The sequence below is a fragment of the Oryctolagus cuniculus genome, chromosome 19, assembly GCF_964237555.1.
Source record: "Oryctolagus cuniculus chromosome 19, mOryCun1.1, whole genome shotgun sequence".
In the NCBI taxonomy this organism is placed as follows: Eukaryota; Metazoa; Chordata; class Mammalia; order Lagomorpha; family Leporidae; genus Oryctolagus; species Oryctolagus cuniculus.
In genome coordinates, this window is record NC_091450.1 from 6507057 (window position 1) to 6522617 (window position 15561).

Consider the following 15561-nt stretch of genomic DNA (forward strand, 5'->3'; position numbering starts at 1 on the left):
GCCCATATGGGTTGCCAGCATTGCTGGCAGTGGCTTTATTCACTATGCTACAACACTGACGCCTCCACAAGGGGAGTTTTTTTTTTTTTTTTTTTTTTTTTTTTTTTTACAGGCAGAGTGGACAGTGAGAGAGAGACAGAGAGAAAGGTCTTCCCTTTGCTGTTGGTTCACCCTCCAATGGCCGCCGCGGCCGGCCTGCTGCGGCCGGCGCACCGCGCTGATCCGAAGGCAGGAGCCAGGTACTTATCCTGGTCTCCCATGGGGTACAGGGCCCAAGGACTTGGGCCATCCTCCACTGCACTCCCAGGCCACAGCAGAGAGCTGGCCTGGAAGAGGGGCAACGGGGACAGAATCCGGCGCCCCGACCGGGACTAGAACCCAGTGTGCCAGCGCCGCAAGGCGGAGGATTAGCCTAGTGAGCCGTGGCGCCGGCTAGGGGAGCTTTTTTAAAAAAGATTTATTTGAAAGGCAAAATGACTGAGAGAGGGAGAGAATATCTTGCATTGTCTGGTTCTCTCACGAAATGGCCGAAACAGCCAGATGGGTGAAGCCAAAGCCAGGAGCCAGGAACTCCCTCCTGGTCTCAAACATGGGTGGCAGGGACCGAAAGACTTGGGCCATCTTCTGCTGTCTTCCCAGGTGCATTAGAAGGAAACTGTATCAGAGCTGGAGCAGCCAGGACTCTGGGCACCCAATTTGGGATGCTGGTGTCCCACGCAGTGGCTTAACGTGCTGCACCACAACACCAGGCCCAGCATGGTGACTTCTGGTAAGAAGTGTATTGAGTTATTCATATACCATGCAATTCCTCATTTAAAGCATTAAAAATAGGCGCTGGCATCGTGGTGCAGTCAGTTAAGCTGCAACCTGTGATGCCAGTGAGCATTCGAGTCCCAGCTGCTCCACTTCCTATCCAGCTCCCTGCTATTGAGCCTGGAAAACCAACAGAAGATGGCCCAAGTGCTTGAATCCCTGTTACCCATGTGGGAGAACCGGATAGAGTTCCTGGTTCCTGGCTTCAGCCTCACCCAGCCTTTGCTGTTGCAGACATTTAGAGGAACCATTTTATGGAAGATCTATCTTTCTCTCTGTTTTTCTCTGTCTCTCCTTCTCTCTCTGTCACTCCGTCTTTCAAATAAATAAAATAAATCTTTAAAGAAGTGTTCAGGGTCCGGCAATGTAGCGTAGCTGGTAAAGCTGCCGCCTGCAGTCCGGCATCCCATATGAGAGTCAATTTGAGTCCTGGCTGCTCCACTTCCGATCCAGCTCTCTGCTGTGGCCTGGGAAAGCAGTGGAAGATGGTCCAAGTCCTTGGGCCCCTGCACCCGTGTGGGAAACTCAGAAGAAGCTCCTGGCTCCTGGCTTTGGATCGGCGCAGCTCTGACCGTTGCAGCCAATTGGGGAGTGGACTCTCTCTCTCTCTCTCTCTGCCTCTCCTTCTCTGTTTCAATTCTGACTTTCAAATAAATAAAAGCTCTTAAAAACATTAAGTGTTCAACTAAATGGTTTTTGGTATATTCCGTTGTGAAAACATCACCTGGGTTAGCACGTGTTCATCATCCCTGTAAAGAAGTCCCATGCCCCTTAGCCGTCACTTCCCACAGTGTCACCCCCTCCAGCCCTTGGCAGTCACTAACCTACTTTCCGTCTTTATACAATTGCCGATTCTGGACATTTCATATAAACGAGATCATAAATTTGTGTTGTGTGTGTGTGTGTGTGTGCGCGTGCGTGCGTGCCTGGCTTCCTTTACTTGGCATAATATTTTTTAAGGTCCATCCATGTATCATGCATTCGTACTTTTTAAAGAGTTATTTACTTATTTGAGAGGCAGAGTTACACACAGGCAGAGGCAGAGAGAGAGAGACGTCTTCCATCCACTGGGTCACTCCCCAGATGGCCGCAATGGCAGGAGCTGTGCTGACCTGAAGCCAAGAGCCAGGAATCTCCTCTGGGTCTCCTATGCGGGTGCAGGGACCCAAGGACTTGGACCATCTTCCACTGCTTTCCCAGGCCATAGCAGAGAGCTGAATGGAAGTGGAGCAGCTGGGACTTGAACTGGCGCCAATATAGGATGCCAGCACCACAGGCGGTGGCGGCTTTACCTGCTGTGCCATGTTGCTGGCCCCACATTCATATTTTTTAAAAGTTTCAAAAGATATACTTTTTAGGGGCTGGCATTGTGGTTTAGTAGGTTAAACTGCCACTTGAAACCCCGGCATCCCATATCAGAGTCCTGGTTTGAGTCTTGGCTCCTCTGCTCCTGATCCAACTTTTTGCTAATGCCTCCCGGAGGGCAGCGAATGATAGCTCAAGTGCTTGGAACCCTGCCAGAAACTCAATCAAGGCCTCCCACATGGGTGGCAGAGACCCAAATACTTGAGCCATCACTTATGGCCTCCCAGGGTGTGGATCACCAGACGGCTGGAATTGGAGCTGGAGCCAGAACTCTGATAGGAGATGTGGCATCCCAAGCTGTGTCTTAACTTGGGCCAAATGCCTGCCCGCATTTTTTTTTTTAATGGCAGTCATGGGTCCAATATTGTATAATGGGTTAAACTGCCTGTGATACCGACATCCCATTTGAGTGCTGGTTCGAGTCCTGGTTGCTCCATTTCCAGTCCAGCACCTTGCTAATGCTCCTTGGAAAGCAGTGGAAGATGGTCCAAGTACTCAGTCCCTGCCACCCACATGAGAGACCTGGATGGATTTTCTGGCTCCTGGCTTCTGCCTGACCCAGCCTTGGCCATTGTGGCCATTTGGGGAATGAAACAGTAGGTGGAATACTCTCTCTCTCTCTCTCTCTCTCTCTAAATCTCCCTTTCAAATAAAATCTTTTTTAAAAAATGTAGTCTTTCTCTCTCTGCCTCTCTGTAACTTTGTATTTCAAATAAAAATAAATAAATAAATAAATAAATAAATAAATAAATAAATAAGGGGCTGGCACTGTGGTGTAGCTGGTAAAGCCGCCTCCTGCAGAGCCAGCATCCCACGTGGGTGCCGTTTAGAGTCCCGGCTCCTCCTCCTCCTCCTCCTCCTCCTCTTCTTCTTCTTTTTTTTTTTTCTCTCCACTTCTAATCAAGCTCTCTACTAATGTGCCTGGGAAAGCAGTAGAAGATGGCCCAAGTCCTTGAGCCCCTGCATCCACATGGGAGAACTGGAAGAAGCTCCTTGCTCCTGGCTTTGGATCTGTTCAGCTCCAGCCATTGTGGCCATTTGGGGAGTGAATCAGTGGATGGATGATCTCTCTGCCTCTGCCTATCTGTAACCTGCCTTTCAAATAAAAATAAATAAAAATTTTTTTTGACAGGCAGAGTGGACAGTGTGAGAGAGAGAGACAGAGAGAAAGGTCTTCTTTTGCCGTTGGTTCACACTCCAATGGCCGGCGCAGCCGGCGTGCTGCGGCCGGTGCACCGCGCTGATCCGATGGCAGGAGCCAGGTGCTTTTCCTGGTCTCCCATGGGGTGCAGGGCCCAAGCACTTGGGCCATCCTCCACTGCACTCCCTGGCCACAGCAGAGAGCTGGCCTGGAAGAGGGGCAACTGGGACAGAATCTGGCGCCCCGACTGGGACTAGAACCCTGGGGTGCCGGTGCTGCCAGGCGGAGGATTAGCCTAGTGAGCCGCGGTGCCGGCATAAACAAATCTTTAAAAAAATATGTAGTCTCAGCCGGCGCCGCGGCTCACTTGGCTAATCCTCCGCCTGCGGCGCCGGTACCCTGGGTTCTAGTCCTGGTTGGGGTGCCGGATTCTTTCCCGGTTGCTCCTCTTCCAGTTCAGCTCTCTGCTGTGGCCCGGGAAGGCAGTGCAGGATGGCCCAAGTGCTTGGGCCCTGCACCTGCATGGGAGACCAGGAGAAGCACCTGGCTCCTGGCTTCGGATTGGCGCAGTGCTGGCCGTAGCAGCCATTTGGAGGGTGAACCAAGGGAAGGAAGTCCTTTCTCTCTGTCTCTCTCTCTCTCACTGTCTAACTCTGTCAAATAAATAATTTAAAAAATTTTAAAATGAGATCGGTATATATTTTTTAAAGATTTATTTATTAATTTGAAAGAGCTAAAGAGAGAGAGAAAGAGAGGGAGAGAAAGTCTTCCATCATTGGTTCACTCTCCAGTTGGCAGCAATGACTGGAGCTGTGCCAATCTGGAGCCAGGAGCCAGGAGCCTTCTCCAGGTCTCCCATGCAAGTGCGGGTCCCAAGGACTTGGGCCATCTTTTACTGCTTTCCCAGGCCATAGCAGAGAGCTGGATTGGAAGAGGAGCAGCTGGGACTTGAACTGGTGCCACTATAGGATGCCAGCACTGCAGGCGGCAGCTTTACCAGCTACACCACAGCACCAACTCTAACAGTATATTTTTCTTTTTAAAAATATTTATTTTGAAAGAGTTATAGAGAGAAAGGGAGAGACACACAGAAATCTTCCATCCACTCATTCACTCCCCAAATGGTTGCAATGCCAGGGCTGGACCATGCCAAAACCAGGAGTGCAGAGGGGCCCAAATACATGGGCCATCTTCCGCTGCTTTTCCCAGGTGCATTAGCTGGGGCTGGATTGGAAGTTGAGCAGCCAGGACACAGACCAGCGCCCATATGGGATACTGGCATTGCAGGCAGTGGCTTTACCAGTTCTGCCACTATACCAGCCCCTTTTCTTTCTTTCTTTTTAAATTTACTTTTATTTATGAGAGGCAGAGTAATAGAGACAGGAAGAAACTGTGGGATTACTTCTCAAATGCTTGTAATAGCCCAGGCTGGGCCAGGCCACAGCTTGGGAGCCAGAACCAGAAACTCAGCCCATCCCCTCTGAGTCCTACATAGTTGGCAGGAACCCAACTTCTTGAGTCATCACCTGCTGCCTCTTGGGGTGCCCATTAGAGGAAGCTGGAGTCCCTAGCAAAGCCGGGGCTTGAACTCAAGCACACCAATAAGGGCCAGTAAGGGGTGGGGGTGTCCCAAGTGACACTTTAACCCGCTATGGGAGCTGGCCTAGGATAGTGTATTTTCAAATATTCAAGACAACCTTACTTAACTACCCACTTTTTTTTTTTTTTTTTTGACAGAGTGGACACTGAGAGAGAGAAAGAGAGAAAGGTCTTCCTTCTGCCGTTGGTTCACACTCCAATGGCTGCCACGGCTGGCGCGCTGCGGCCGGTGCACCGCGCTGATCCGATGGCAGGAGCCAGGTACTTATCCTGGTCTCCCATGGGGTGCAGGGCCCAAGCACTTGGGCCATCCTCCACTGCACTCCCTGGCCACAGCAGAGAGCTGGCCTGGAAGAGGGGCAACCGGGACAGAATCCGGTGCCCCAACCGGGACTAGAACCCGTTGTGCTGGTGCTGCTAGGCAGAGGATTAGGCTATTGAGCCGCGGCGCCAGCCACCCACCTGTTTTTTAAAACTATATATTTGAGAGAGGGAGAGAGAGAGAGAGAGAGAGAGAGAGAGAGAAATTATATCTACCGGTGTACTCCCCAAATGCTTGCAACACAGCTGAAGCTGATATTCCAGGTCTCCGACGTGGGTGGCAGAGACCCAGGTGTTAGGAAACTGGCGCAGTTTTAGCCAGATGGCCGCATGGCCCAGCTACCTGAGCCAGGCTCCACCCCCATCCTAATGGGATTCGCTGCTCCTGCTTCCCTCCCCGCCCTCAGGCAAAGTTTTAAAAGGGCCTGTTCCTGAACAGGTGCTCTCTTGGCCTCTCTTGGCTCCTCTCCTCCTCTCGTCTCTCTTCTCCCTCCTCTCTGTCTCTCTCTTACAGTCTCCTGCTCTTTTTCCTTCGCCGCCCCTTCACTCCGGTCTGTAGGGTGTTCCCCAATAAACCCTTTCCCTTACTCCGGTGTCCGGTGTGTTTTGCGACGGCTAACATTAATATATAACACCAGGTATTTGAGCCCTCACCTGCTGCCTACAGCACGAAGCTGCAGCGGGGACTCAGCCCAGACGCTTCGATAGAGGATGAGGGCGGCCCAAACGACATCCTAACCATGAGGCCAAACATCCTTCCCAACAACGGCTTTTCATGCGGTGTCTCTAGTTCTCTGTGTTCCCGCAGCTGGAAACTTAACCGCCTCATTCATTGATTCCCCGTGCATCGCTTTTTCATTGCTCAGAGGGGAGAGGTGGTCCCTGGGGTCTGCCAGGGCTTACCACACAGCTTCGATCTCTGTCTCCCTCATTGGTTGCAAACCCCACGGAGAGCAGGCACCGTGGGAGTCGCCTCTCTCCTGTCGCTGGCATTAATGTCTGTAGACACCGTGATACATAAAATCGGATATGGAGCGCTGCAGGGGCTTGAGGGTGAAACCTCGGGTCCAGCGCGGCGGACACGTTAGAATCAGGACGGAGGGTTAGCAACCTGCTCTCCACCCCGCTGTGCTATGAGCGATGCTCAGCCCAGCAGGCGCTCGGAGAACCGTGAAGGTCGATCAAGCCTGGGCAAACGAGGATAGGCCCGGAGGGCGGGTGTGGGCGCTGCGAACGCCGCACAGAACCGCCGGCCCCTTCCCCTTGTAGCGCAGCCGCGCGCAGCAGGTGCGCCCGAAGTGTGCGGCAGAGGACAAACAGGATCCCGGCGCGGTACAGCCCCAGGCAGACGTCCTGCGGACTTCTGGCCAACAGGACTACAATCAGGACTACAACAGGACCCAATCAAAACGCTTGTCGTTTGCTTTCCGCCACGGGCCACCCAATGACCGCGCACGGTGGGCGTATCCGGAAAACCGCGATCGCGGTCCGGGCTGGAGCCGAGAGAACTTCTCTGAAGGAATCCTGGGCTGTGGGTTTCTGGGAAAACAGGAGACAGATGATCCCTTCAGCCAACAAGATTTTGCTATAAGTATTTAATATTTTATTTTAGAAATTGCTTATTTGAAAGGGGAGAGGAGAGAGAATCCCCCATCTGCTATGTTAATTCCCCAAAAGTCCACACACCCCAAACGGCTTCCATGGCTGGGCCAGGGCCAGGACGAGGCCAGGAGCCAGGAACTCCATCCAGGTGTCTCACGTGGGTGGCAGGGGCCCAGGTGTTTGGGCCGTCTTCCGCTGCTTTCCCCAGGCACATTAACAGGGAGCTGGACGGGAAGTGGAGCAGCCAGGACTTGACTGGCGCAGATACGGAATGCAGGCATTCCGCACCCCTACGGCAGCCCCAGAAAGTACTTGATCTTGGAGAAACCCACTCGTGCCTGCTTTCGGTCACTTTTTCCTGCCTCTAAAACCCTGTTTACCTCATCAGAGCTCCTTGCTGGCTTGCAGAACGGATGCCCGTGAAAACCTGTCAGCCCGTGCCACTGAGTTTGTTGGGATTTTTTTCTTAGACACCTTACAACGACCAACGTTACCATTTCCTCATGTGTAAAATTAGTACACTACTACCATTCACATAGGGTCAGCTTTCTCCTTTCGCCACCATCGTGGTGAGTGTACCTTGCTTCTTTACCGTGTCTTCTCACAAGACTTTCAGAATCAAGAGATTCCTGCTCAAAAAAAAAAAAAATAAAAAAAAAATAAAATAAAATTCACCCATTCCCTCAATGGAATCTGATGAAAACTGGCAATAAGATCGGGTATAACTCCAAGAGCAGACATTAGAGAGGGACCAAGTTGGCTCTGTGAGGACTTGCACTTGAAGTGGAGGGCACATGTATTTATGTTGTGTCAAAGTCATTCTCTTCTTAACGATATCAGGATGTCAGATTGCCACTGTGACTAGTGGGCTGGTTCAGCGATATGTGAACCTTTGTCCCCTGAGCACTTACTGCCCTCCCTTCAGAGAGCAAACACTCCCCACCGGATGCCTGCATCGGCAGATCGCTAACAGGAGAGGTTCTGCTCACTCATCCTGACAGTTGGGACAACCCCCACCCCCACCCCACCCCCAGAAGTCAATAACAGTGCTCAGTGGCTGCTGACTGTGGCTGTTTCCCACCACCTGCCCTCCTGAGAAGGCCTCACCGCCTGTCTTATCTTATTGTCTCTACTCCATGAAGCCTTTTTTGCCCATGGTGGATGCTTTAAATGATTGAACAGTGAGAGAGGTATCTTGCCAGCTGCCCCAAGGTAGTACATGTGGCATATGGAATATTCTCCTGCCCCAGCACTCCTGGCAAATAGCATTAGGTGAAACCATGCACCCTAACACTTGCACATAAGTGGGGTGTTGGCTGCTTCCATCAGCAACTTTTTTAAGATTTATTTACTTGTAAGGCAGTCAGAGAGAGAGAGATCTTCCAACTGCTGGTTCACCCCAAAATGGTCGCAATGGCCAGGACTACGCCTGCCTACAGGAGTTAGGAACTCCATCTGGGTCTCCCACGTGGGTGGCAGGGTCCCAAGGACTTGGGCCGTCTTCTGTTGCCTTCCCAGGTGCAGTTAACAGAGAGCTGGACTGCAGGTGGAGCAGCCAGGACTCAAACAGGTGCTCACATGGGATGTTGGCACTGCAGGTGGCACTGCAACACCAGCCCTAAAACTTATCTTTGTAAAAGGCTTGTAATTAAACTGTTTTTATTTGAAAGGTAGGGATAAAGACTGACACAGAAATATCCCACCCCCTGGTCCACCCCCAAATGCCCACAATAGCTGGAATTCACTAATCCATGTCTTCCACGTGGATGCCAGGGACCCAAGTACTTGGCCAGCACCTGCTGCCTTCTAGGGCGCACATTAGCAGGGAGCTGGAATGGCTAGCCGAGGCCAGGACCCATCCCAGGCATACAGACATGGGATCCTCACCGCCCATCCGCAGTCTTCTGCGCCTTTCACAAACACACGTGTTACCTTTTTGTTATTACTATGAATGTGTGTGCTCCCCTAGATCGCACACTCCACAGGCCACTTCTTTAATTGCCTAGTACTATGCTTTGAACAGATATCACGAACAAAATAATGCCTGGGATCGTGCCGAGGACAATCTGAGAAGAGAGCCAACAGCCAGGTGGATTTCCGCCCTAGCAAAGAAGGAGGGGCCAGCAAAGCCAGCATCCTATATAATAAACGCAGGGTCCAGTCCCGGCTGCTCCACTTCCGACCCGGCTCCCTGCTAATGCGCCTGGGAAAGCAGCAGAGGATGGCCCAAGTGCCTGGGCTCCTGCACCCACATGGACCAGACGGAGTTCCAGGCGCCTGGCTTCAGCTTGGCCCAGCTCTGGCCACTGGGGGAGTGATCAGCAGATGGAATCTCTCCCTCTCGCTCGCTCTCGCTCTTGGAAATAAATAAATCTTAGAAGAGTATAACAAGGAACAAGATGGAACGTGGTGGCCACGGCGTCTGCCCGCAGGAAACGCTGAGTTCCTGCCCTAGAACAAGGAGTTAACCATTATCCAAAGCCAGGGCTCATCTGGGAAAACACACACACACAGCCTGGGTTGTCTGAGGTGCGGGTTGGGCACAGTGGCTCTGTCGCTGAGGGCCGCTTAGCGGCCCCGGGTCCGCCACCCTGCTCAGGAACTCACTGTCGTCCAGCGACCCTAACGGTCCAGCTTCCTGCCCTTACGCATCCGTCGACCCCGTTCAAACAAGCCGCCTTCGCGCGCACCCAATCAGGACGCTCGATCTTCGGCCACCGCCCAATGAACGCGTGTGGTGGGGCAGGAAAAAAAAGAGGGCGTGAAGCACTATCGCGGCGCCATCACACTTGAGGGCAAAGAGGTTAGGGAGCCGGCATGGCGCTCCGGTCAATAAAATCGATAGCTGGAAGCCGCCTGTGTTCCAGGCAAAGGCGGTGCAGTTGCGGCGCCGCCATTTTCCCCAAAGGCATCTTCCGGTGCCTTTCCCCCAAGTTAGGGCAGGAGTTTCCTGAATAACAGTGAAAGGTTTCCGTTAGCCCCGCAGGCGGTCGACTCCGATTCCCTCCCGGCCTCCCGGGCCGCGCTCAGTCCGGGTCCGGCGGAGGCTCCTAGATCCCGGGGTCCGCCGGCGCCCGGGGCGCCGAGCCCGGGCTGGGGCTGGGGGAAGGCCGTGGCGCCTGCTTCTCGGCTCCAATGGCGCCGCCTTCGGCTCCTCTCTCCGTGCGGGCACCAGGAGAGGCCAAAGCCGCCCGGAGAAGGGGAAGGAGGCCGCGGGCCCTGAAGTTCGTGGACGTGGCCGTGTACTTCTCTGAGGAGGAGTGGGGGTGTCTGCGGCCCGCGCAGAGGGCCCTGTACCGGGACGTGATGCGGGAGAACTACGGCCACCTGGGCGCGCTCGGTGAGGCCCGGCCCACTCCGCTTCCGCGGGGCAGACGGGACCAGGAGCTCGGGGGCGGGGGCGGGGGCCAGGCGCGGCCGGTGCTGGGGAGGGGGCAGGGGGCGCCGAGGCGGGAGTGTTCACCCAGCGGCCCTGGCCCTCTCACTGGTTCTCCTTCCCCAGGGTGCGCAGGTCCCAAGCCAGCCCTCATCTCCTGGCTGGAACGCAATACCGAGGACTGGGAACCCGCAGCCCTAGACCCGCAGGAGTACCCCAGAGGGCTGACGGCCCAGAGAAGTGAGTGCAAAACGCCCGTGCCGAGCCCGCGGCCCTCCCGCAACGCTGCAACCCTTTCAGTTTGGGTCGCCAAGAGGGCACCCGAGATCCACGCTGGGAGACGCATTTGCTGTGTCCGTGTCCCCCGCCTCCCTAACAAGGGTCCCCGGGTCTGTTTGCAAACGCAACCCCCTCTGCAGGTCTCCCGCCGTGGACGTGGGAATGAATCCGGGATCCCTGCCCCCTGGCCGCATTTGGATTGGGCCTTGACTGAAGGATCCCGAACTTCTGGGAGTTTTTTTTCCTGGGCTTTAGTGGAAGGGAGCTCATGGGGGACATCTCTGCCCAGGATGCAGGGATGACTCGGGGAGGGGCGGCACTGCCCCCTCCCGGGAGGCCGCCCGGACTGAGCAAGGCTCTGAGGGGCCCCAGGTTCTCCCGCAGGGGCAGAGGGAACTGGGCTGGAGTTTCCCTGTCAGATTCGCTAAGGCCAGGGCTATTTTTCTAAGATCTTTTCCTTGCGCGAAAGCTTTCATTAGTTGGTTTTTGGTTGTCTTTGGCCAAGGTTGGCAAATGGCCCTCGGTTATATCTAACCGGGTGAGGAACTTGGCAAAAATCCAGACTTCTGGGACCCCTCCCCACCCCCAAATCCCAGAACTATGTATTCACTCCTATCTAGAAACTTGAAAATTTTTTTTCTTCATAGACCAGGTTGATACCAGATGTGCATGTTGGTTTGAGAACCACTGGATAAAATGCAGTCCAACGTCCTTCAAAAATGTTTTACAGGGGTGGTTCTCAAATATTGGTGCCCAACTGGCCGCAGCATTGCTCGGAAACTTGTTAGGAATGGACAGACCTTGCGCCTACCCCGAGATCTGCAGAAGGGGTTTCCATAAAGGCGCCCACAGCACAGCCTGAGAACCTTAGGAAGTTAGGAAGCAGGCCCTGGCGGCTCAGGCTTCAATTGTATCTCACTTCCTGCCTTGCACACTTTGTCTCAGATCTTCCTCCCGTGCAGGAGCCTTGGGACTTCTTGTGCTGTTTTTCTTTTTCTCTTTTTTTGGCCGGGCCTGCCTGCCCCTTTTCAACCTTGCTATCGTTCCATGATGGTAACTCCTCTTCTTAAGAGTCAGCTAAATGAAATAAACCATGACTCACCCGTGGGATTCTGTGCGGCTGCAAAATAGAGTAAAGACGCATGCTGGCGGAGAGTGCCTTTATATTAGCTGGAAACAAATGGAAGTGCAGCAAGGTACCTTACAGTGTGTGTGTGTCACTTGTCATAGAAGAAAGGGGGTGGGGCAGAATTGCATAAAAAAGCACTGGAAGACTGAGGGCATTCGGCACAGCAGTTAAGACATTTGCATCCCATACCAGAGTGCTTGGGCTGAGGCCTTGCTTCACTTTTTTTTTTTTTAAGATTTATTTATTTGAAAGTCAGAGTTGCACAGAGAGAAGGAGAGGCAGAGAGAGAGAGAGAGAAGGAGAGGTAGAGAGAGAGAGGTCTTCCATTTGCTGGTTCAGTCCCCAATTGACCGCAATGGCTGGAGCTGAGCTGATCCGAAACCAGGAGCTTCCTCCAGGTCTTCCCACCTCGGTGCAGGAGTCCAAGGACTTGGGCCATCTTCTGCTTTCCCAGGCCATAGCAGAGAGCTGGATTGGAAGAGGAGCAGCCGGGACAGGAACCAGTTGTCGTAAGGGATGCCAGTCCTCATACGGGATGCTGGCATTGAAGATCCCCAGACGTTCAGTTTTTGAAGTCAGTTTACTGTCCTCTAAAAATCTTGCCCAGCCTCTCCAGCCTGGGTTTGGGGCCGTAGTAACTGCAGATTTCCACACTTAGCTGTCCGTGGCGCTGGCAGACTGGGGACGGGGGTTGGAGGTGCGGGCGGGCGGGCGGGCAGGGCTGGTCCCTGGAACACTGAAATGGGCAAGAAGACGAGCCCCGCGTGTGTTACATGAACTTCTCCCTGTGTCCCTGTAGAAGCCAGGACAAGAAAGAACAACGGGGAGCAGGACGCATTCCCGCCCAAGGAGGCACCCCGGAAGGGGAGGCGAGGGCGACGGCCCAGCAAACCCCGGCTGATCCCCAGGCAGACGGCCGGGGGCCCCATCTGCCCCGACTGCGGCTGCACCTTCCCGGACCACCCGGCCCTGGAGAGCCACAAGTGCGCCCAGAACCTGAAAAAGCCTTACCCTTGCCCGGACTGCGGGCGCCGCTTCTCCTACCCGTCCCTGCTGGTCAGCCACCGGCGGGCGCACTCTGGCGAGTGCCCCTATGTCTGCGACCAGTGCGGCAAACGTTTCTCGCAGCGCAAGAACCTGTCCCAGCACCAGGTGATCCACACCGGCGAGAAGCCCTACCACTGCCCAGACTGTGGCCGCTGCTTCCGCAGGAGCCGCTCGCTGGCCAATCACCGGACCACGCACACGGGCGAGAAGCCCCACCAGTGCCCCAGCTGCGGCCGTCGCTTCGCCTACCCCTCGCTGCTGGCCATCCACCAGCGCACGCATACCGGGGAGAAGCCCTACACCTGCCTGGAATGCAACCGCCGCTTCCGCCAGCGCACCGCCCTGGTCATCCACCAGCGCATCCACACCGGCGAGAAGCCCTACCCGTGCCCGGACTGCGAGCGCCGCTTCTCGTCTTCCTCGCGCCTGGTCAGCCACCGGCGCGTGCACTCCGGGGAGCGGCCGTACGCCTGCGAGCACTGCGAGGCGCGCTTCTCGCAGCGCAGCACCCTGCTGCAGCACCAGCTCCTGCACACGGGAGAGAAGCCCTACCCCTGCCCGGACTGCGGACGTGCCTTTCGGCGCAGCGGCTCGCTCGCCATCCACCGCAGCACGCACACCGAAGAGAAGCTGCACGCGTGCGACGACTGCGGCCGCCGCTTCGCCTACCCCTCGCTGCTGGCCAGCCACCGGCGCGTGCACTCCGGCGAGCGGCCCTACGCCTGCGACCTGTGCTCCAAGCGCTTCGCCCAGTGGAGCCACCTGGCTCAGCACCAGCTCCTGCACACCGGGGAGAAGCCTTTCCCTTGCCTGGAGTGTGGCCGGTGCTTCCGCCAGAGGTGGTCTCTGGCGGTGCATAAGTGTGGCACCAAGGCCCCGAACTGCGGCCCTAGGCCCGCTCCAGCAGGGCCCGGCCCGAGGGACAGCGCCCTGTAGAGCGGGAGGGACCGTCTGCGGTTGTTGCATTTCACCCAGAGGCCCACACAGGGGAAGGAGAAGCCCTAGGTCTTCCTCACCCGGCAGAGGCAGAACTAGAACCCAGGTGTCCCAGCCCGCAGCCTTGAACTTCAGTGCATTCCGCTGGCTGCCTTACTGATTGTCTACGGGAGTCCCCTTAGGAGAGGCGGCAGCTTCGGCTGAAGGTGCCCGAGCTCCCTTCCTGGAGTAATTTATGTGGGGGTATCAGAGTCAGCCACTGCGTTTCTAGTTTGTGCGTACGAGGGTTACCTGTTCCCAGAATTCCCTGTCTAGGGGGCAGGCCCCTCCTCTGCTCTGCCTCTTCTACCCCTGGCTTGAAAACCTCCCTTGACGGGGAGCTCGCTACCTCCCACGGCAGGTCATTGCATTCTGGGATAGCACCGATCTTCAGAAATTCTCCTCGGTAAACCGGGCCAGAAACGTGCTTCATACCTGGTGGACATGGCGGCCCTTTGGATAACTCAGTTACAACTACCTTACCCCCACTCCCCTGCCCCCGATTTTCAGGTGAAATAGCATGAATTTGGTCAATCCTTAAATACAGGGTTTCAGTTCCCACACCTGATCGCTGTGTCTCCAGACAGGCACTGGCTTGACAATGTCCCCTCTCCCGGGTCCTACAACAGCAAGGCAGGACCACAGTGGCCAGGGCACAGCTCGTTGGTCTCTACTTGTTTTTGAAGTTCTAGGTTGTGTTGGTGTGGGGAGAGCTGCACTATACCAGGGATTTACTGGGTTCTAGGCATCTAAATGCCTGAAAAAATTGAAAAACAACAACAACAACATGCTACCAGTCAAGTCTTTCACCGTGAGTTTGGAGAATTGGCTCGAGTTGGGGATGGAACACAGTTGCAGGGCGCTCTGGGAGAAGGTTGATCTTAAGGCACAGCACTGGGGTGGGGGTGGGGCTATGGTCGGCCCGGGGAATTAAAATTGGGACGGCGATGTGCTCCCTCTGGCGGACTGGGATGTGTCCCAGGCGGCTGCGGCTGGGAAGGCCTTGGAAGCTGGGTGTTACTTCTCCCTGGTTCTCATCAGAATCAGGGGAATCGGCATAGAACCTTCTCTGAGGCCTCCATCAACAGTCTGTAATAAAATGAGGTGAGGCCACTCAAGAAGGGAGAAAGGTAGGGAACCGAACACAAGGAGGAACGTGGCGCCGGCGGCAGCCATGTCTGCATCTTGGCTCAGCATTCACAGCTTTACCGAATTAAATGTGAACACGGGGGCTGCGGTGACGGGGCAGCGGGTAAGGCACCGTTAGCAACACTGGCACTGCTAGTTGGAATCCCAGCTGCTCTGCCTCCAATCCAGCTTCCTGCTGATGAGCCTGGGGAAGGCAGCAGTTGATGGCCCGAAGACCCGGGCCCCTGGCACCCATGTGGGAGATCTGGATGGGGCTCCTGGCTCATGGCTTCAGCCAGGCCCGGACCTGGGCTTTTGTGGTCATTTAGGAAGTGAACCAGTGGAAGGAAGATTCTCTCTCTCTCTCTCTTTCACTCTGCCTTTCAAATAAATAAACAAACCTTTAAGAAATGTGAATGAGGTCTACCAGCTGCTCCAAATTGGAATGTCCCCAAATCTGGCATCCCAGCAGCTGGAGTGGGTTCTGCTGTTGCTTCCACCTCTGCCTCCTGATCCTTGCCCGAGGGAGCAGGGGGCACACCGTGTTTTTTTTTTTTTTTTTTTTTTTTGACAGGCAGAGTGGACAGTGAGAGAGAGAGACAGGTGAGAAAGGTCTTCCTTTGCCGTTGGTTCACCCTCCAATGGCCGCCGCGGCCGGCGCGTTGCGGCCGGCGCACCGCGCTGATCCGATGGCAGGAGCCAGGAGCCAGGTGCTTTTCCTGGTCTCCCATGGGGTGCAGGGCCCAAGCACCTGGGCCATCCTCCACTGCACTCCCTGGCCACAGC

At 55.1% G+C, this 15561-nt stretch overlaps 1 protein-coding gene across 1 annotated transcript; it reads left to right on the forward strand.

The window, feature by feature from the left end:
- Window positions 1-9617: 9617 nt before the first annotated feature.
- Window positions 9618-15187, forward strand: LOC100356407 (zinc finger protein 689). Its single transcript, XM_008248735.4, has 3 exons — window positions 9618-10181; window positions 10344-10457; window positions 12425-15187. The coding sequence occupies exons 1-3, from the start codon at window positions 9977-9979 to the stop codon at window positions 13606-13608; spliced, it is 1503 nt and encodes a 500-aa protein (XP_008246957.2). The 5' UTR covers window positions 9618-9976; the 3' UTR covers window positions 13609-15187.
- Window positions 15188-15561: the final 374 nt, after the last annotated feature.

Coding starts and splice junctions, on each gene's coding strand:
- LOC100356407 (XM_008248735.4), top strand. CDS start 9,977: ATGGCGCCGCCTTCGGCTCCTCTCTCCGTGCGGGCACCAGGAGAGGCC. Junction 10,182..10,343: donor CGGCCACCTGGGCGCGCTCG/GTGAGGCCCGGC, acceptor CTCCTTCCCCAG/GGTGCGCAGGTCCCAAGCCA. Junction 10,458..12,424: donor AGGGCTGACGGCCCAGAGAA/GTGAGTGCAAAA, acceptor GTGTCCCTGTAG/AAGCCAGGACAAGAAAGAAC.